At 37.7% G+C, this 22,101-nt stretch overlaps 1 protein-coding gene across 1 annotated transcript in view; it reads right to left on the bottom strand.

Moving 5' to 3' along the window:
- LOC143853223 (protein HUA2-LIKE 2-like) overlaps positions 1–22,101 on the bottom strand; it is a 44,810-nt gene that overhangs the window by 5,770 nt on the left and 16,939 nt on the right. Inside the window, exons 8-19 of the mRNA XM_077362957.1 lie at positions 21,583–22,045; positions 20,992–21,460; positions 20,715–20,866; positions 20,489–20,528; positions 20,304–20,399; positions 20,152–20,218; positions 18,678–18,741; positions 14,455–14,683; positions 5,500–5,576; positions 5,336–5,412; positions 5,177–5,238; positions 4,258–4,376 (exon numbers count right to left, since the gene is read on the bottom strand). Of these exons, the coding sequence (XP_077219072.1) occupies positions 4,258–4,376; positions 5,177–5,238; positions 5,336–5,412; positions 5,500–5,576; positions 14,455–14,683; positions 18,678–18,741; positions 20,152–20,218; positions 20,304–20,399; positions 20,489–20,528; positions 20,715–20,866; positions 20,992–21,460; positions 21,583–22,045 (1,915 nt within the window). The remainder of the gene's footprint in view (positions 1–4,257; positions 4,377–5,176; positions 5,239–5,335; positions 5,413–5,499; positions 5,577–14,454; positions 14,684–18,677; positions 18,742–20,151; positions 20,219–20,303; positions 20,400–20,488; positions 20,529–20,714; positions 20,867–20,991; positions 21,461–21,582; positions 22,046–22,101) is intronic.

The raw sequence follows: 22,101 nt of genomic DNA, 5'->3' as shown, positions 1-22,101 counted from the left end.
TCACTCTGAAGTCTAAACCTCGACATGGCAAAAGCTTATGAAAGACAAAATTGGGAATTTCTACTCCTTGTGCTCGAGAGGTTTGGTTTCAGCTGAGTGTGGATATAACTAGTTGCAAAAGTTAATCCAAAACTGCTCGTATCTCGTTCTCCTCAATGGGGAACCCCAGGGTTACTTTCATGCCACAAGAGGGGTGCGTCAAGGAGAGCCTCTATCGCCATGGCAGTTAACCCTCCCAAGGCAGTTCTTGAGGAAATCAACAAAAATTATCTCCAACTTCTGGTAAGGAGAATCAAAAGGGAGAGGTAAGCGACAATGGATAGCCTGGTAGAGCATATGTAAACCTTTAAAGGAGGGAGGGCTTGGTATAAAAACTCTTGAGAATAATCGCACAGCATTCAGACTGAAAGCTCTTCACCGATTACATATCGGGAATTCTCTATGGAGTAACCTTGTGAAATCAATGTATGCTAAGGGGGATCACCTAAACCATGCACTTATTGTCTTATACATGTCACCCCATCTGGAAACTGGGATGAGAACCTAAAAGTGAGGGAAGACTGAACACAACACATCAAATGGATGCTAGGAAAAAGTGAGGTGGGATTTTAAACCGACAATGGATGGGCAACCTACCCCTAATTAAATTGGTGGACTTGAGGGGCAGCAAGTTCAAGACATGATAAACAAGGTTGCTGAGTGGAAATCAGAACTGTTCCAGAATCTTAAGACCGATAATGGATGGGCAACCTACCCCTAATTAAATTGGTGGACTTGAGGGGCAGCAAGTTCAAGACATGATAAACAAGGTTGCTGAGTGGAAATCAGAACTGTTCCAGAATCTTATCCCGGCCCAAGTCTATTGCAACATTAGAAGTGCTAAGATTACAATAAATGGAAGTGACAATGAATTGATTTGGTGCTCCACAAACTCAGGCAAATTTGCTGTGAAAACAGTGTGGGATCTGGTTCGCACCTCTAATGAGAGGGTTGACTAGGCTACAAGCATTTAGGTAGGAGCACCCACAAAGGTGAGCATTCATGGTTGGAAATTAATCAGAAATATCATAGCAGTGGACAATAGGATAAAAAATATGCATGTGAAAATGGGCATTGAAGTCTGTGTGTTGCACCAAACCAAGAGAAGAAAGTTTGCATCATCTCTTTTTAGAAAGTGATGGTCTCAACGGCACTCTTCATTCATTGGAAGATATGGCTAGTGCAGTACAACAGAAGATTGGAGGGAAACGCCAGTTCAGTCTTAAAAGCATAGCTGCAGTGGGGTGTGGAATCTTAACGGTCTACGGAAATCTCCCTAGGTCAGGAACCTTCGAACTTGGCATAGATGAAGCGGCAAAGAGAAACCCAGGGCAATCAAGAGGGGGAGGCAGAGACCAGAATGCTAACTTTGTTATAGCTTTCCCCCACTTCTATATGGAAATGGGTCGAACACTCAAGCTGAAAATAAAGCTCTTCTAGATGGCCTCAGAATTTGCAAAGACTTGAATATGTCTCATATCACCAATGAATTGAATAGCAAGATGATTGTGGATATGTTATACTATAAATCTCAAATTTCATAGATGAGATAATTACTGGTTTGAGATCAAGGAACTAATGCAAGAGGAGTGAGCAGATGCGACAGATTGGCTATCCCCAACCTCAGGACCATTGTTTTTCCTTAGTCGTGTTGCCTATTTCACTTTTGATTTGCATTCTGATTAGATTTGTCTCCTGAGTCTCAAGTTTTTCAATGCCTTTATAATTCCCTTTAAATTTTTTTTTGAATATTTATAATTCCCTTTAATTATTAATTTTTCAATGCAAAGTGTTTCAAAGATTATTTCATATCATTCTCTTTTGTGACACTAGCACTTGATAAATTATAGCATAAATGTGGTCAATATATAGATAATCAATGAACTACCCACTTGTAAGCAGCAAAGAGGGTCTTCAAATAATGGTCTAACGGATGGTCTAGTATTTCACAAGCGAGGTGTTTCAAAGATTATTTCATATTCCAAGTAGAAAGGGAAGGAAAGCATTATTTTTTAGAAAGATATGGAAAAGCAATTACTAGTGGCTCGGAGAAATCCCACAAGGGCATGTGGCATTCAAACCCATATTAAATAGTTCGTCGTTTTGGGGTCCTTCAAAAGTCACTCAAATCTAAATTCCAGCCGACCACTATGTCTAATTTCAAAAGGATAGAGGAATTCTTGCAATTAACACCCATAATATATCTATATCTTCTTACGCCATTGCATATATTTCACACATCCACTCCCTTAAGAAATGATGTACAGTGAACAATGCACTTTAGCTCATGTTGAGGTAAATAAAGCTAAAAAGATAATTAAGTGCAAAGCATCTTCCCCACATGGAGAATATTTGCATAAACAATTACCTAATTTGGTTGGAGGAATTAGCTCTAACAATTGGCATCACCAAACAGATGTGGCATCACAATGTAAAAAGAGTTTAATAATTTCGAGTATTTATATGGTGTCCCCACGGAAGCGTGTATTATTTTCAGAAAAAAAATATATATAGTGGGGTCAACCATTTTAGAAGGTCTAGACCAACCATTTCCCAACACAAATATGTTGTGCAAACCATTCATTTCCCAACATAAATAGGTTGTGCCCCAAATATCATCTTCATGGGAGGTTTCTATGATGCAGCGTGCTCTCTATAGGTCTGAAGATTAGGATCATCCTATGGAGATGATATTCGGGGCATGGCCTATTTACATTGGGGCCAAAGAAATGAAGGGTCTGGATCTTCAAACAAGGTGAAGTCTCACTATATATATATATATATATATATATATATATATATATATATATGAGAAAAGTGTTTCTAGTCCGGCCGACTAGAGATCATTCTCTAGTCCGCCACCCAAAAACACATGGGTCCCACATATTTGGGTGATGCAAAGCATTCATTTGATGGGCCCTGACATAGAGACGGTGTCCACAAGAAATTAGCTTCATAGGATCATCCCAACCCTATGATTTGTAGAGCTTAAAATGGACGGCTTTGCATCACCCGAATCTGTCCATTTTTTAACTCCACAAATCGAAGGGTTAAGAAGATCCTATGAAGCTGAATTTTTGTGGACATCGTATCTATGATGAGGCCTATCAAATGAATGCTTTAGATCACCCAAATATGTGGGACCCATGTGTTTTTGGGTGGCGGACTAGAGAATGATCTCTAGTCGGCCGGACTAGAAACACTTTCCTCTATATATATATATATATATATATATATAAGGAAAGTTTTTCTAGTCGGCCGACTAGAGAAGCTTCTCTAGTCCGCCGACCAAAAAACACAGTGGGCCCATGTTGTTTGGATGATCCAAAGCATTCATTTGATGGGCCCTATCATAGATAGGGTGTGCCCAAAAAATCAGCTACATAGGATTATCCTAAACCTTTGATTTGTGGAGGTTAAAAATGGATAGATTTGTGGAGTTTATACGTGTCCATTTTAACCTCCATAAATCGAAGGGTTAGGATGATCCTATGGAGATGATTTTTTTAGGCACATCCTATCTATGTCAGGGCCCATCAAATGAATGCCTTGGATCATCAAAATAACGTGGGGTCACTGTGTTTTTAACCTCCACTGTCCGTTTTTAACCTCCACAAATCGAAGGGCTAGGATGATCCTATGGAGCTGATATTTTGGGCACACCCTATCTATAATAGGGCCCATCAAATGAATGCTTTGGATCATCCAAACAACATGGGCCCACTGTGTTTTTGGTCGGCGGACTAGAGAAGCTTTTCTAGTCAGCCGACTAGAAAAACTTTCCTCATATATATATATATATATATATATATATATATATATATATATATATATATATATATATTTTTTTTTTTTTTTTTATTTTTATTTTTTTATTTACTTTTTTTTTATTGTTAAATTTATTTTTATTTTTAAATGTGCACATCTACATGTGGACATGATATAAGACTCAATAATTTCAAATGCATGCCATGACCTAATGAGGAAAAGGATTACATATTCAAAATTGTAGCGTGTGAGCAATGATTTTCTCCACATTCAAGTTATGAGCCACAGGTAAAAAGATACATAAAAAATCATAGTTTTGTCATGGTAAATCTAATAGACATAAAGCATCATCCACGAATAAGAAATTGCAACCTGCCATTTCCAAAAGAAAAAAAGCATGAAATTGCAACTCCCTTCTTTTTATTTCATCCCATTATCAACAATGCTTACCTTTTGAAAGACTGGGTACTCAGCTTTGTATCTTGTACATGCGAATTCCTTTGCTTCGTGGCTAGTCCCAGGCTCTTGTTTCAAAAACTGATTGCATGGAAATGCCAAGATCTCGAAATCTGATCTCAACAAAGAAAAAAAAAATTGGAAAACAAACACATACATGAAACAAAAAAGTTTAATTACAAAAACCATGCTTGCAGTTCATGAGGATCAGCTTCCATCCCTGATGTGATCAAAGACATTGCACATGGGATATAAATTCTGTTCAATCATATATGTTATGAACCAAGTGAGATAGCGAAAGGTTTAGTTATAAGGAGTTCTAAAGCATCACTTACACGCCGGCCGGGTATTCATTGCCTTAAATTAAGTTTTTTTTTCTCCATTTGTTCTTTTGTGTGTCATAGAACAACATAACAGAGAACATGACCTTGGATAGGAGAGAATGGAAGAAAATGATCCATGTAGACAAACCCAACTAGTGTCAGGATTAGACTTAGTCAATTTGAGCCGGATAGATTCTTTCACCTTCTTCATGAAAATTTTCTAAAGGATTCATCAGCCGACCCCAACTAGTTTGTGACAAAGGCATTATTGAGTTGAGTTGTTCGTTTGTGTGTCATAGACCTTTGCTTGCTTTCGCTGTTTCTCTTTGATAATAAAACCACCATTGATTTGTTGAAAAAAAAAAAAAAAAACTTCTAGAGTTCTAGTGTCCTTCTACAAAGCTTGCATCAATGGGTACGCCATCCAATTAAATGAAAATACAGTCAAAACCTTTCACGCGTATATCAAAAATCAATCCAAAACAGGAAATTCCCACTAAACGATGAAAAATTCTAGCAAAAAACATCATGGGTATGTCTAAATTCCCCAACAAACTGCGAAATTGGGAAAATAGAAACATGAATCTCACCTTTGTCCTTGTATTTGCTGTAAAGTTCAGTCAATTGGGTGTAATTGCTTTCCGTTAACCCACTAACATGCCAAAATATTTAAAAAAAAACAAAAGGTTAAGACAAATAAATTAAAATTAGGGCAAAAAAAAAAGAGAGAAAGCAAAAGAGATTCATACCATTTAGAAGCAACATTAACAATGAGAAGAACCTTCCCCCTATAAATCCCTAGATCAACATCCTTCCCATTACTATCCTGTAAGATAAAACCCTAGAATTATGAGAAAAAACAGATACCTAGAAGAAGGTTTTTGGAATTAGGGTTTGGAGAGATTAATAAAACCTTGACGGTGAAATGATGGACGGATTCTTCTAGAGGAGTCTTGGAAGACGATTGAAAAGCTCCCATGGCTTCTCGATCTCGTCATCCGACACAAGATATTTGTTTGGTCTCTGATTTTTATATATTAAGATCCAAAATCTCAATCTTTTCTATTTACTTGCCAAGTTGTCATACGCTATTTGGGAAATCAGTACAAAGAGTATGACGAGGGAGTTGTTGTGCTAACGTGAGCCTATGGGTACACCGAAAGTCACTCACTTTTACTATCATTGATAAAAGGCAATGTTTATTTCGGGCTTTCTTTAGCCATTCTCTAGATATCCATTCTAAAAATTTAGGGTTAAATTTTTATCCTCTAGAGTCCTTCTAGGTTATGATTGTGTTTTTTTAACCTTTACAAATTCTCAATTTTAAGACCTAAAGAGTTGAGAGTATAGTGAGAAGGAGATATGGAACGAGAAACTTTCGCTCCACAGAATAATGCCTAAAAATTATGATTAATTCTTAGAAGAGTGGTTGAAATTGTAAAAGAACACCAATCTGATTTTTTTCAGCTAAAAAACGAAAAATCACTCTAAAAGATGGTTAAAGAACGCACCCTAATATAGTCCCCATTTTTTGAAAAGGCTCTACTGTACGGACCCTATTGTAGGATGATCCAAACCGTCCTCAAAATCATTCCTATAGGATGATCCCAACAACATTCTGATCTATAGAGGAACTGCATATTATGGAAACCTCTGTAGACCAGAGGGCTAGGATCATCCTATAGGAATGATTTTTGGGGCACAACCTATATTTACGTTGTGTTCCATCGCATGGACGGTTTGGACTACCAATTAAGATGGTTCTTAGTGGCACACCAATCTTTTTTCTCCAATTTCAATTATCTACTAGAAGCCCAACCCTGTTAGCAATTATAATTCTGAGAATTAATTTTTTTTCCGAATCATTTTCTTCGTTTTTTTTTTTTTTTGTTGGTAAGGATTGGGGTGGGGGGAGTAATTACATGATCATACTCAAAAGATTTGATTCTGCCTAAGTCTTTATTTTTAAGATAAAAATACTAGCGAAGGATCGCATGGTTTCTTACTTTAAAATGAAACTATTAAGAAACAATTATGGGGGGAGAGAGAGAGAGAGAGATCTTTGCTGTCAAGAAATGTTAATGAATTAAGAAACATGCAGCAATATTGTAAAATGATTGGTGTAGTTAGATGACGTATCTCTGAGAAAGGCGTCAAAGATTGAGCTAATTATCCATAACAATATTGTCAGCAAGTAAGATCATGTGAACATTATGTCAAATTTTGTTGGGGAAATGATATTTCCACCTCTTTCTCATTATTTTACCCCGATTATTTGTCTTTTCGACTCCATTTCTTTCGATGTAAAATGGGCGTAAAACAAAATTTAACGCCATTTTTGCGGTTAAAATTGGTGTAAAATTTGTTTGAAGCCCATTTTCCATCGAAACAAATGGAGCTGTGAAAATGATGAAAAAGACCAACTAAAAGAGGTTGAAATGTAGCCACTATTAAGAAGAGACAGAGTAGGGCTGGAAATTCTGGAAGAGGGGATGAAAATATCATTTCCCTACCGTAGAAAATCCCATCAATTGCAACCCCAGGTTGAGGGGTTTTTTCAACGTAGGATGGGATTAAAACAAATTTTATGTCCATTTTTCCCTCAAAATGGGTGTAAATTTTGTTTTACGTCCATTTCACGTAGTTAGAAACATAGCATAGCTATAATAAAAAATATATATGAACGGGTAAAAGTCCCTCTTCTGCTCGTCTATCAGCTAGGCCTTCTTATATATCTAGCAAAGGAATGACTTCAATTAGTTGCCTCTCTCTTGATGTGAAGCCTCTCTCATCATTCATCACTAGATAAGTTTTCTGATAGAATGAATGCTAATTTATTTTTTTCTCATCCCTCATTCATATATTAAGTGGAAAATAAGGATATTATTAATTATTCTATGGAATTTTCTAATATCCTTCCCACCATAATCAGATGGAAGTTTTAGTCAATAGAGACAGAGTCTAATATAAAAAAATATGAGAGGAGGAATCTTGATCGGTCAATTCTTTTGATCTATTTCTAAGAAAATGAAGTATGTAGGAATGGGTGTTGAATGCTAGCTAGATAAGTTTTCTTATAGAATTATTATTTGTGGTGGTTAGAGATGTTGATTGATGATGTAACTTTGTTTATGTCTTAAAATCATCAACTTCAATCCTTTGTCTAAATTTATGGATGATAATCATTTGTTTGGTCTGAACAGAACATTACAACTTGGCTAAGATAATAATATTTGTTGTTCTGTCAAGAGGGGGTAAATGTAAATTCTTTATTTCTTCATATCTCAAACTTTCAGTATCAAATCATTATTAACAAAAAAAGAATAAACACTATTAAATCATTAAACCCTAAATCTAATGGCCTTAAATAAAACCAGTGTTACACTAAAATAACTAGATTAACACAATGAAACATCATTATAAAAGATGTAAATCAGGATTCAGGAATCAAGTCTCAAGACAAGTATAAAAGGTAATATTAATTTCCTTTGATACTTTCCTAATTCTACGCACAATTGTAACAGATGACCGAAGAGGAAGGTGTGTGAGAGACTTGAGAGGACGTGAGTGGGAGGAAGAGTTAAAAATTTCTTAAGACGGTGAAACAAAATACACTGTTTTGGTTCAGTCTCAATCTGTCTCTTTTTCCAAAACTAAGTAGGAATGATCAGGGGCCTGTTCCTATATCAGCTTTGAGAGTACCTTCCAATTGACGAACTTTAGTTTTACATCAAAAAACTATTTCAAATGGAACAACCGCGAACATTTCAGAATATGAGTTTGACTCTTCTGAAATGGCAGCTTATTAGGAAAGTCACATGCAGAACAGACATGACTTTTGGAATGTGAAAACAGACTACTAAGAATGGGTCTCGACCTCACCTAGAGTCTCCAGTGCCAAAGAAGCTAAAAATCCAGCTGAACTCAAATTGATGCAAGGAAATGAAGGCCTTGACACATCCCCCCAAACATACAACCCGATTCTTCCCATCTAGTCGTTCCCCTGGCTCAAAGACCCTGAAAAAAAACAAGAGAGAAGGACCATGGCAGAGTACAGATTAGATCCTTTGTGCATAGATTAATCAAAACAAACTTTGTATTCTTAAGAAAGAATATGGATTTGCATTAGCTAACTTAAAATTAAAAGATGAAGCAATCATTTGGTACCCCAACAAAAGGAAGTAGAGTTCCATCAATTAAAAAAAGAGAAAATTTGTCTAACAACTTGAGGGATGGTATGAAGAAAGAGAAAGAACCAACCATCTGATGTATTGTACCTATATCAACAATTATCAGAAGTTAAGAAAATAAAGAATAGTACCCATTCACACAGTAATGGATTCAACGGCCCAAAATAGTCTCTGAAACATACAATGCTAAACATTTGATAGATTGCCTGCAAATGGAAAATCAAAACAGAAACAGCATCTCCTTCAGTCATCAATTTGCAGGTCAAGATCGTTGTGCCGGTGTATGTATGCAACATGGGCCCACAATAGGCCAACCTTAGACAATTCAGAATCATCCTAACATCCACAATTGCAATACCAATAAATCACACTATAAAATGGTGTAGGTTGCAAAATCAATTTCTCACACACTTATCCCCTTCTTTCAAACACTTATACAGTCTCATCAACCACATCAACTCACACGTAATATGAGGCATCAACCATACTCTTCTCAATGTTTTTTAATGCTACCAAGTTTCCTCCAAGAAATGTGCAACATCCAAAAACCTATCCAAAAAAACAAACAAAAAATGTGCAACATCCAAAAGTAAATTGTCTATCTGAAGACGATTCTGCCCAATGTGCATAAGAATATGAAAATAACGATCAACACTTATCAACACTAAATTGACTAATAATAATAATAAATAATAATAACAATAATAACGTTGCTTTCAAAAAAAAAAGGCTTGAAAATAATGCATTTATCCAGAGAACCTTTTAGATACTGCAAGATGGGTCGAATTGCTTGCCACTGAGGAACTCAAGGAGAAAGCATAACTGACTTATCACACTTACTGCAAAGACAAATATTAAGATACTAGTAAAAACCCGTGCGATGCACGGGCCGACAAAGAACTGTACGGACCACATCATAGGTTGCTCCAAACCGTCCATGTGAGAGAACACAACATCAATAGGTTGTGCTCGTAAAATCATTTCCATAGGCTGATCCTAGCCCTCCAATCTATAGAGGTTTCCATAATTAAAAAAGCATAAAGGAGGGGGGTAGGATTGAAATTATGTGGCTTTATGGGTGCCTTTGTTAAAAAGCATAAAGGAGGGGCATAGGATTGAAAATATGTGGGTTGACTGGGTGCCTTTGTTAAATAAAGTAAAAAAAAGTGATGTGTAATTCTCATAGAATTTTGGGAGGAATTCAAATAATTCTCTCCTTTTCTCTTCTGCTATATAGTATATAGATTTGTAGTAAATAAGCTTCCCAACAAATAGGGATACAACTCCGGTCTGGTTCAACTCAACTCAACTCAAATCAACAAAGCCTTTGTCCCAAACTAGTTGAGGTCGGCTACATGGATCCTTTAGAAAATTTCACAAAGAAGGTGAAAGGAATCTACCCGGCTCTATTACCGGCTCTAGTTGGGTTCTTCTACGTGGATCATTTTCTTCCATTCTATACTATCCAAGGTCATGTTCTCTGTTATGTTCCTAGCTATCAAGTCTTTCCTCACTGTTTCTACCCGAGTCGTATCCGGTCTGCCCCTACTCTCTTTACTCCATCAATTTGGCACAAGTCGCCTCTTCTCACCGGAGCATCAAAAGGCCCACGTTGGATATATCCAAACCATCTTAAACAGTGCTCTCTCATCTTCTCCTCAATTGCCGCCACCCCCACCTTTTTACGAATGTCTTCATTTTTAATTCTATCTAACCATGTGTGGCCGCACATCCATCGGAAAGAAAAAAAAGTTGGGTCAGGTCTGGTCGGGTTGAGTTCGGGTTCAGGTCAGGGTCGGGGTCGGGGTCGGGGTGAGTTTTCCACCTGGGATGAGTTCGGGTCGGGTTCAGGTTGAGGGTTCGGGCAACCCGACCCGAGTTCAACCCGACCTGACCTGAGTTTTTAAACTTACAAAAAAAATTTGATAAAAAAATGTCGGGTTTCACTCGGGTCGGGTTGGGTTCAGTTTGGGAAAAAGGGTTCCTCGGGTCTGGTGGACCCTTGTTGGGTTGGAAATCGGGGTGAGTCAGCCTCAACCCGACCCGAGTTGCACCCCTACCAACAAGGCATCTGTATCCTTCAGGGTCCTCAAAGAACTCTCAGTGGTCCTGCAATAATTTAATATTCTGATCCATAGGCGTATAATCAGGGGATTAGAAGCCAATAAACCAGTCCCAAACAACAAATATGTCACTTCCTCTAGGACACACTAATATCAAACTTAAAGATTAAGTTACTTCGATTCCCAGAAAATATCATAGCTGACCTAAATTTTTTCATGAAGGAAATGTTTCAAAAACATGCCATCGCCAACATCTGTCACCTATCTTACTGACCTATCTCACCATCACCACTAATGACAATGCCATCAAAATCAACTCAAAAAACATTTATGAAAAGCAATTATGCCAGTGGTCCTTCTACAAATAAGCATTGAATAATTCACATGGCTCCTCAGAAAACAGTATGCAATGATAGGACTGTCAACAGACCCAATCCCAATCGGATACACCTATGTCTGTGTCATGATCCATTTGAATCTTAATTTGGTGGGGTCCTACTCCGTCAGATCCACAGATCCTACTTTGTGCCTGTCGATGTCCCATTAAGAATCATAGCGTCCATCGGAATGTCTTATGTCCTCGGAGTATCATAGGTCCTACTGTTGTGTTACAAACTTAAATTTTCTTACGAAGTTAAATTTACAGTCTGGTTTCAGTCACCAAAAAACGAGAATATAGGGTGTTTTTACTAGTACTCTGTGTTTTCGTTGAAGACGACGAGTGACAAACAACAGCAATTAGGCAAAAAAATTCACTCAATAGCAAATAGAGACGACGGAGTGTGCCCACCGATGACAGGAGACAGGCGAATGAAGACGGCGAATTAGGGTTGAATGAGAGACAGGAATGGATGGAGACATGGTTCGTTAGATTTTTTCAACAGTGTTTGGGTCTGATCCGATTAATACCCCTCATGTTTAGCCCGTAAGTAAATAACATAAAGGGTATTTTCATACTATAACAAAACATATTCAGATCCGGAACACTCCATCAGATTTTTCGATAGTGTTTGGGTCCTAACCGATTAATAAAGTGTTGCCTATGTCTCACATGAGACCAAGGTTGCCAGGGCGGGAATCGAAAGCGGGATTCGATTCGGGATTCCAAAGCGGGATTCGATTCGGGATTCCAAAGCGGGAATCGAAGGCTCCGGGGATGGTAGGACGCGGGAATCGTGGATTTGCCAAAGAGTCGACGGAGATTCGCAGGGGATTCGTCGGGGAATCGCCGGAGATTCGTCGGGGAATCGCTGGGGAGTTGGGATTCGCTGGGGATTCGCAGGGAATCGCTTGGGAATCGGGGTTCCTATAAAGTGTGAATCAGCGTTCCGACGAATCCAAACCCCGATTCCCAATTTTCGGGGATTCGAATCGAATCCTAAATCGGATTCGCGTTCCAGGGAATCGGGATTCCCCGCCTAGAGGAACGAATCCTGCTTCCTTGCATGAGACACTCCAACGGATCCATAAGATCGTTTCTTTTACCCATTTAAAGTCGGATCCAAAGGATCCATTGGAAACGGTTGTCAAGCCAATGCAATTAGTATCAAATTTGTCAAACCAAGCACGTGGACATCATTTTAAGCCATAAATGGTTTTCTTTAATCTACAAACATTACTTGACTCCCTCCCTCCTCTCCCCCCCCCCGCCCAAGCAACAAACCCAACTAGTTGCTCCATGTACACCACCTCACCACTAAGAAATGCGTTTCTCATAACAAGTTTCCACAATAGAGAAACCCTTGTTAGCAGCAATTCTCCTCAAACCACTACAACCATTTTCATTTGTCTCGTTCTTCTAAACATGACGCTCATTGTGTGTTTGATGCAAGTAAATCTACTAGGAATCCAACAAAAGAAGAAATCTCACTAGAGAATTGAACAATCACACAAACAATCCAATAAATCTTTAGAAAAAAAGCTAGACAGAGCGTTTTCTTTATATAAAGAAAGATGTGGGTTGGAGAGTTTGGATCGAAATGGAATCCTCCGGGGCTAGGCTATAGTTTTAGACTTTGACTTCTGCCTTTGTAACGAGCTGGACTCGAACCAGCGCTTCCGGATGCACCGAAAATGTATCAAGCTCAAGTGATTCACCGAAGCGACGAGACCTTGAAAGCTGCTTTTTCAAGCGTCAGTAGCGGGACGTTCTGTCAATCGGGGAAGGTTTTTTGTGACAACACCTGGAGATATCAGAAGTGAGAATGCTGACATGAGTAACAATAAATCCTGTGAAAAACACAATCGCCTGCCAGTGTAAGGCTTTTCTGCGTTCAGTCAATCTACGCAGAGTCGTAGAGTGAATCGGTCCTAAGGAACCCCCGAAAGGGCGGGGTTTCAACGGGATGGTCTCATGGGGCTGATTTCTTAGAGAATGATGTTAAGTAGCCCTCCAACTGTCTCACGACGTTCTAAACCCAACTCACGTACCACTTGAATCGGCGAACAACCGAACCCTTGGGACCTTCTTCAACCCCAGGATGTGATGAGTGGACATCGAGGTGCCAAACGACTCCGTCGATAAGAGATCTTGGGAGTCATCAGCCTGTTATCCCCGGCGTACCTTTGATCCATTGAACGAGGGCCCTTCCACACGGGACTCCCGGATCACTATGGCTGACTTTCGTCTATGTTCGACTAGTCGGTCTCAGTAAAGAACAACACATATCTGACCAACACAAGATCAAAGTAGGGCATGGGCATATAACCCAAAACCCAAAAGGGAAAACTCATAACCTCCTGAGAAGTATATCAAAACATCACATAGAATGCCCAAAACACTTTAAACCCATAGTTTAATCCTAATAATTTACATAGGAACATTTCTAGGCTCTAGCCCTTAGATCAACCCTAATAAACCCTAGCTTCGATTTAAAAGAAACTAAAAATAAAAATAGAGCAACTTACATTTTTTATTTTTATTTTTTTGAGCAGCAGCAATTTACATGTAGTAAAAATATTAGTACATTTTTATTACACAAGGCCGACCAAAACCTATTTAAACTTTCCGTAAAAAATATATATAAATCAGTATAAATCATCATAGAATATAGTTCTTAAATTTTCCTTCAAGCTAATAATTGGCATAGGAACAATTCTAGCCCTTAGATCAACCCTAACAGTCCCTAGCTTTGATTTAAAAGACACTAAAATAAAAATAGAGCAACTTACATGTTTTTTCTTTTAGCAGCAGCAATTTACATGTTAAAAATATTATTACATTTTCATTACACAAGGCCGATCAAAACCTATTAAACTTTGCGTAAAAAAAATAAAAATAAATTAGTATAAATCATCATAGAATGTAGATCTTAAATTTTCCTTCAAGCTTAATTTTGCCACACAATAAGAAAAAATCCATTTTCCTTCAACCATTTGGTAATAACACTACATGCTTAAAAAAGAGTGTTGATTGAACATCTCCTTAGTATATAAACCATATTCAATTCACGATCTATTTCTATCTTCTATGATCCTTTACAAACTAAGACCAAAAATCTCTGAATTTAGATCTAAGGGCTTTGGGTGTAGATCTATTGGTTCTACAAACTATCCGTTTGATCTTTGATAAAAGAATCATATTGTCTACGGTCCTGAGGACAGAAACTTTTATACACAATTTATCATGGAATTTGCGTATTCCTGCCTTTAGATCCACAATTATATACTTGCAATCGAACAAATCAATCATCACCATAATTTCATCCGTGAAATTTAATTTCACAATCTTAACCTCAAACTTCACAAGCCAGAGCCCCGCGTTGATGAAACAAGTTGACGTCGGTTTGACCTCCATCATCAATTCCCTGTCAACGTCACCATTGTTCCCCAATTTCCTTCCACGCTATGAATCCACAAATCAACATGAGTCAATCTCGCCTAAGCGAAACCTTTCGGATAATTAGCTCCTATAGATCAATCCCTTCACGGGGATCAATAGGCTATTCATTTTATTTTTGAAAGGTGAACACATAGGCTAAAGCACATCAAAACTTTGTACAATGAGCCTAAAGCACCTTGAAACCCTATCAACCTTAATAATTGGTATATGATAAATTTGGGATTTGCTAGGGTCCATCACAAAAGGCATTTCACGGAACGTCTGTTGCGTGAGGGAGCAGCCACATAGGCTCACTTTTAAACAGATTTTGTCATTATTCATAAGGTAGCTGCTCTCTCATGCAACAGACGTCCCGTGAAATGCCTTTTGTGATGGACCCTAGCAAATCCCGATAATATTTTATGATAAATTTTACCTCTTATATGAACCTTAATAATAAATCACAGTTTATATTCTAAAGGAATCTGACATAAAATAGTAAAGTTGACTTGGCTCCCCAAAGCAACTCCATAGCACCTAAGGACAACTATGGGATTCTAAGCTTGATTAGAAGAGCAGCCACCAACTTGAAGCATCATATTCTAAAGGAGTGACGTCCATATTCGAGCTGCAAAACTTGAAGCCAACTAACAACCCCCGTTGATTAGCCTTTTATACTTTGCATACAGCAAACACCATGATGATAGAAAGGGATCAAGGATCTCCTCGCCTCAAACCTCTGAGCTTTTTGGAAAGGTATTTTAGGGTATTGTTGATCCAGATGGAGAACCAAGCTGAAGATATGCAAGCCTTCGTACATCCCCATTTTGCACCAAATCCCATCCCTCTCTAGCATGTAATCCAAGAAATCCACTCTCTCTCCCGTTTTTAGGATGGGAGCCAATGGACTTATGGACAATAACAACTCATCCAAAACTTGACGCCCCCAAACAAACACATTTTGTGTTCTCAATGTGACTTGGTCCAATTGCTTCCTCAACCTGGTAGCATGCATCTTGGCCAAGATTCCTTCTTCGGAATAAGAGTGATGAAATTTATACACGCAATTAAGCCCTTTCACAGAATTCGGGTGGAAGTCCTAGAGATCTTCTGATCCATCTTTCTTTGGAATAAGTATTGATGAAACTTGCTTGGCCAACTAAGCCTTTTATGGAACTCACTAAAAGCCATAATATTAACCTTTAAAAACTCTCAGCACTCAAGAAATATAGCTACACAAAAGCCATTTGGCTTTGGTGCTTTGTGTCCTTTCAAAATAACCAAAGCCTACTTCACTAATGGCTTAAATTACTCAACCAATGTAAAGTTCTAACCTTTTGATAACTTGCGTTAAGCCTTATCCTATTTCAGGGTGTTTGAGAAAATAATTTTGGAAAAAAAAAATGAAAACACCATGATTAAATGCAAAATATATATATATATATATATATAAACAATAAATGGGTATTATATTTATCAAGCTCAAAAATATGTAGATCTAATTCAGTAACGGTATAAAAATATATATATTAAATAAAAGTCCAATATGTAGATGATAATATATTTGAAAAAAAAAAAAAAAAAAAAATAGAAAGAAACTGTTAAAACAGAAAGAAACAGAAACATAAGAAAATTGAGGGATAACTACATAGATTCAACACCAAAATCATGTAAAAGCATCAAACAATGAATAAAAAACCAAGTATTTGTTAAAAGATGAAAAATTGGGAAAGAACAAAAACAAACAAAGAAATAATGAGAGAGTAAGCATGAATATAAACCAAATATCATCAAATCCTGCCAATAACATAAATATACAGTAAACCATACATGTTTTTGATGTTCTACAACTTATCTGTAACAGGAAAGAAGAAAATTAGAATTTTACCTCAAAGGAGAAAACCCACATTTTATCTGTTGATGTGTGCTTCAAATCGTGCTTTTGATGGTTGATTCAAGTAGACATTGCTAGGTTTTGATCATATGAACATTAACCCTAGTGAAAATACGAAGGGATGATAAAAAAAATGTAACAAGACATGGGGTTTTGGTTCCATTTTGCAAGCACAAACTCCCAACAATATGGCCTGACCCCAAAGCCAATACAGGGGTCATATCAGTTAATACATTTCCAAATTGGCCTAATACCACTGATATGGTATAGAGAACAGTTTTGAGTTCCAAAGGAGGTTTAGGTTAGATAGACGGTAAGGTGACAAGTTGTAAGGCCCCAACATCACCATAGGACCCGCAACCTCGCAACAGATTTCAAACCTTTTCTGAGGAGATCCAAGCCTCCAACTTTCTTAACTTTTTGCGACTGCCACTTTACCGCTTGCACGCCCAAATTCTGCACCCACCCACTTTTTCTTCATGCATCTAATGTAGGCAATTGGGAAGGCATAGTGGAGTCGTAGATTATGAAGGGTATTGGCTGTAGATATCGTGGGGGATAAGAACTTGGAATCAATTTTTGACTCCTTTCTAATGAGATAGAGATCCAGGTAGAGTAGCGCTATAATGAGATCTAAATATAGGATTCAGAATAGGAATTTAGAACAAATGAAAAAAAAAGAGGAACGGAAGAAAGGTCAACTATTAACTACATGGACATATTTGGCGGACAGCAAAAACCAGATATTACGTGATCCATCGTTAAAGAGCTGCAAGAAAGAAAAATGACACCCAATTCTCACTTTCTATCCACCTGTTTTATTTCAACAGCATTACAAAGATCAGAATGGTGCCATTTGATTGACTGAGGGGGTACCACGATAGAAAACTGCATACAAAACACCTAGGTCTAGTAGAATGGACAACTTCAGTGGAGAATGGATCTGAGTCTCTGTTCTGAAAACAAACGGTTTGTAGGATAGATCAAGTAAGAACAACAGATTAGATCTGAATTTTAGATCACATATGAACATCGTGAGAAATCTCAATTTCAGATCAAATAGGGCAGCAAAAAAGTTAACAAAAATTAGGATTTGCAGGTTTCTGAAGTAAATTTTGAAAGACACTTAAGGATGCTTCAGATCTGAAATGTGCAGAATTGAATGCGAGTGGCAGATCCGATGCATTAGAACAGAAATAACAGAATAGCCTCCAAACCTAGAGGGCAGAACTGAAGCTGATGTAGTACCGAAACTGAGAATGATGAGAACAAGCTGCGGAATTGTTTATCTTGAATGAAAAAAACTGCAAATCTGTTGTGAAGACTGTTGAACAGCATACTCAGATGGATCTAGATGATAACAGGTCTGAAGTTAACATTGAGATCACCTCAAAGGGATGGCAACACACCACGAAAAGAAATCTCATCTCAAGAACAAGCTCTAATTCTCATTTGTTCTAAATCTGCTTTTTACAACGAGATCTTCTCTATTTATATAGGAAGGAGACTGCCAGATATGATAAAAAAAATAAAAGTTAACCTGCACTTAAATGTTTATCCTACGAATCTGAGAGAAAAATATAATTCTATCCCCCAATTTAAGTGTCTCTACAAGCATGTCCTATATAGGTTGTAACAGAAATACCCATCAAACAACTGAGAGAAGTACAAGGATGCAACTAAAGAAAAGCTAGATAGGAAAGCTTTTTCTAACATAGCTCATAGGTCGGTCCTTTTTGTGAATCATAGGACCACCATATATTACTAATCTGGCCCTTCTTCCTCATTCTTTTAGAGACTTTAAGAGGTTGACTTGCTTGATTCCCAGCAAACATTCATAAACACAAAGGTGATAAGATCATGGAAGAAAATATTGCTGCTTCCAGCTAGGAAAAAAAAAAGATGACGGTTGCCGAGTAGTTCATGGATGTACCAACAGACACCAAGAGAAAGCACCCCAAAAAGAGAGCATAATATAAAAATATATATATATATATAGGACCAAATTCAACAGCTGACAAAGATGATCATTAGCTGAGAAATGTGCAGGCAAATTATATAAGTTATAAAAGGAAAAAATAGTGAATCTAGGTGCACGCACCCAATTTTCAATATTCATTATACCTGAAGCACTTCTGGTGGATTATCATGCAGATCAGAATCAAAGCAGGAAGTAGATTTAAAAATTCTGCAAGAGAAAACAAGTTGTTTTAATCCCAATAAAAAATTAAACAAAAATCTAACTCGGCCCATTAGCTTCCATGGCTAGTTGGCACAAAATAGAGAATTAAACCATCAAAATGTCCTACCTATTCTTGCACTTCAATGGTTCCAAAATAAGGAATACAGCCGCTGCATTTCACCAAGTGACTGATAACCACACTTCAGACAAGAGAACATAGGCTTTTGGACAGGAAAACTTGAGAAGCTAGCAGAAACAAGTCAATTCTCCATAAAAAGGAGACAGTTTGCAACAAATTGAGTGGAATAAACCATCAGACAAATAGAGGATAAATTAAACACAAATTGCTCTAGGAAAAAATACTTAAAAGAAAGAATGAGCACAAAAATGAACACCAAATTGATCTAGACTAAACTTGTATGCTGCTTTCCAATCAGTTACGATGTTTATCAAGGCTGAATTTGATGTTTACAACTTAGTTTTATATTATATACCACTGATAATTGCTGAATTGGGCTAACATCATTTAGTATGAACCAAAAAATAATAATCGTGATTTCTTGACAATGTTGAGCTTTATTCCAATATTAATGTCAAAAGTTTCTTAAAAATGGGACCGTCCTATAAAAATGGTTAGAAAGGGGCATAGTAATTGCGGGAACCAGTTACTAGAAAAAAAACCACCGCTATTTGTTATTAACATGGTTTTAAATTTTGGCTGAAACAAAATCCACTTGGCTTCAAAAAAATACCAGAATTCACCTAAAATTTCCGGATTTCGTTAATATTCCAATCGAAATATGTGAAACAAGCAACTTTTCAGATAAAAAAAAGTAAAGTTTCTGTCAAAATGACATTTCAACATAAAACCTGACAAAACTCAACTACACTTGTAGAAGAGAGAATAACAATAATCATTTTCTAAGAAAAACGACAAAAATTAAAAAGAAAAACCAGTGCTGAAGAATCTTACCTGGATTTTGGCCATGATTTCGTACCGAAATATTTCCATGCTTTTACCAAAATTTACCAAAACCAAAATGTTTCGGTTCGCTAATGACCAAAATTTAAAACCTTGGTTATTAATTACTGCAGCTTACCAATGAAGACTAGCATAATGTTCAAAAGAAAGGAGCAGAGCAACCATACTGTATCAAGCACGGACTAAACAAAGTCTGAAGACGGAGTAATTAGAAAGTAGTCAGAAGAATTGCCCACTACTTACTGCAGCACAAACTGGCTAACAAATTAGATCTAAAACCAGGAGATGTTATGAATGAGCAATGGTATATGAGACAACCTTACAGTAAACAAGGAATGTGTGGGCCAAAATTCATTGCAATAATTGGGATAGGAATAGACAAGAATTCTTTAAAGCTTCTTCTAATTGCATTGAGAAAACAATTATATAATAACATAATGATTGATGCATGACAGATAATGGCTAGAATCAACTCTCCCACAATGACTGTCTTTCCGATGTCTGCATTTGCAGAACAGATGATATAAAGTACATATATACAATGCGCTCGATCGCATGTGTCACCCCTCAAGGCTCTGGCATATACTCAAAGTCTCGGTTAGGGGGATGGAATTAATTTCCCAGAATGAAATATCAGATGGACCCGTACAAGCACCAGAGTTCGGATCAAAAACAATTACACCTGATAATAATAGGAGAAGATGTTAAAAAATAATCAAAAAACCACCAGATATTGGAGACACGAAGTTTAGAAAAATGATATATCAGTACCTCTGAGAGGATGTTCATCGTGGTCTCCAGAAGTTTGGAGCTGCAAAACCAATAGAAAAAACATAAGATTCTGACTTGAGTAACACATGACACACAATAAGAAACTAATATAATCCAATTTAAGCAAGTGCACTTAATCAAGTGATACAAAGCTGAACATGAAATGAGTTGCAAAGAAATATTAGTGGGCAACGGAAGTCAATGGAACAATAAAGCGACTATTTGCCAATGAACCACCTCTGGTCAATCCGGTTGAATTATCCAAAGGAGACTGCAAAATGGGTAAGGAGTTCCAAGAATTCGATGCCCTAGGAGGAAGAGACCACCCACAATTTGGGACTGGTGAGGAATCAGCCGGTGGAGCATAATGTGCAGGGCCTGAGCAAAGCGAACATACATAAATCTTCAGTTAGCAAGATTCTCCGGCACTCTAATTTAAATCAAAGGCACTGCCATATATAATACTGTGGACATTTAAAGTCAGTATGGCAAGCTAATAGTACCTGAATGAAGATGTGAAGAAAATCTGTATCTCTCATCAATCTCATGTTGGGTGGGACCCATTTTGCCCTGGGGGAAATTCGCACCATGCATGTCATGCACAAATTGCAATCCTTTACTGAATGGAGACGAAGAACAATCCTTCCAAGATTGTGTTCGTTGTTGTGAGTCTGACTGAACATAAGAGAACTGATTCGAGACAGTAGGAAGTGGAGGCTGTAAATGATAAGCCTTATTAGGCAGTGGGGCAACACCCAATTGCTGGATATTATTCGCAGTTGGCATAGATGGATGAGAGCAAGGAAGACTCTCATAGGAACTAGAACTGTAAGGAGGAGTAGGTCTTGGCATTTGCATTTGAAGATCCCTATATCCAGGAGTGCGATAAGACACTGTATCCAAGGACATTGAGTTGATATTCTCTTTACATGGACGCTGTGCTATGGATTGTGGCAATTGATTTTGCATCCTCTGATATGTATAGATCAGATTAAAAAGAAATCATTAGAATATAACAATATTTCATTTCAACTAAACTCTAACCAAAAGAAATGCAACATGAAAATACAGAAGTATCAGGGTAAGAAGCTTACATGTGTACCCCTGTAAAGGTGCGAGTCCACAGGATTGGCAAATGGATAAGTACTGGGTGATGGTAGAGGGAGAGGGGGAGGTGGAGGAGGACACATTGGTGGAGGGGACGATGGTAGAGGAGGTGGTGATGGAGGCATCTGTACAGGGAGCGGGGGGATAAATGGTACAGAAAGGCGCTGATCCAAGTAATGATTGAAAGCATGACCATTATCCGTTCCTACAAAACGATATCTAGAGGTCACTTCACCATCACAAGAGGGGGCCACATCTTCCATTTCGAGCTCACCATCAACATCTTCCAAAATATGATGATGCTTTTCAGAAGCACCGGCAGGAGTGCAAATATCAGGATGGTGTTCAGGGGTGACAGCCTCAAAACTCTTTTCTTCAGTAGAGCATCCTTCCTCATCATCTTCAAGCATACGGGGCATAATGAAACCCGGAAGCTGAAAACTTGTGTTGCTGAGGTCAAGTATGAACACAAATTAAGTGGTGAACTAATAACAACAATGAACGTC

Source organism: Tasmannia lanceolata, unplaced genomic scaffold (assembly GCF_043159265.1).
Source record: "Tasmannia lanceolata isolate RefF3 unplaced genomic scaffold, GAP_Taslan_0.1 ptg000019l, whole genome shotgun sequence".
NCBI lineage: Eukaryota > Viridiplantae > Streptophyta > Magnoliopsida > Canellales > Winteraceae > Tasmannia > Tasmannia lanceolata.
This window is presented reverse-complemented; position numbering and strand designations above follow the sequence as displayed.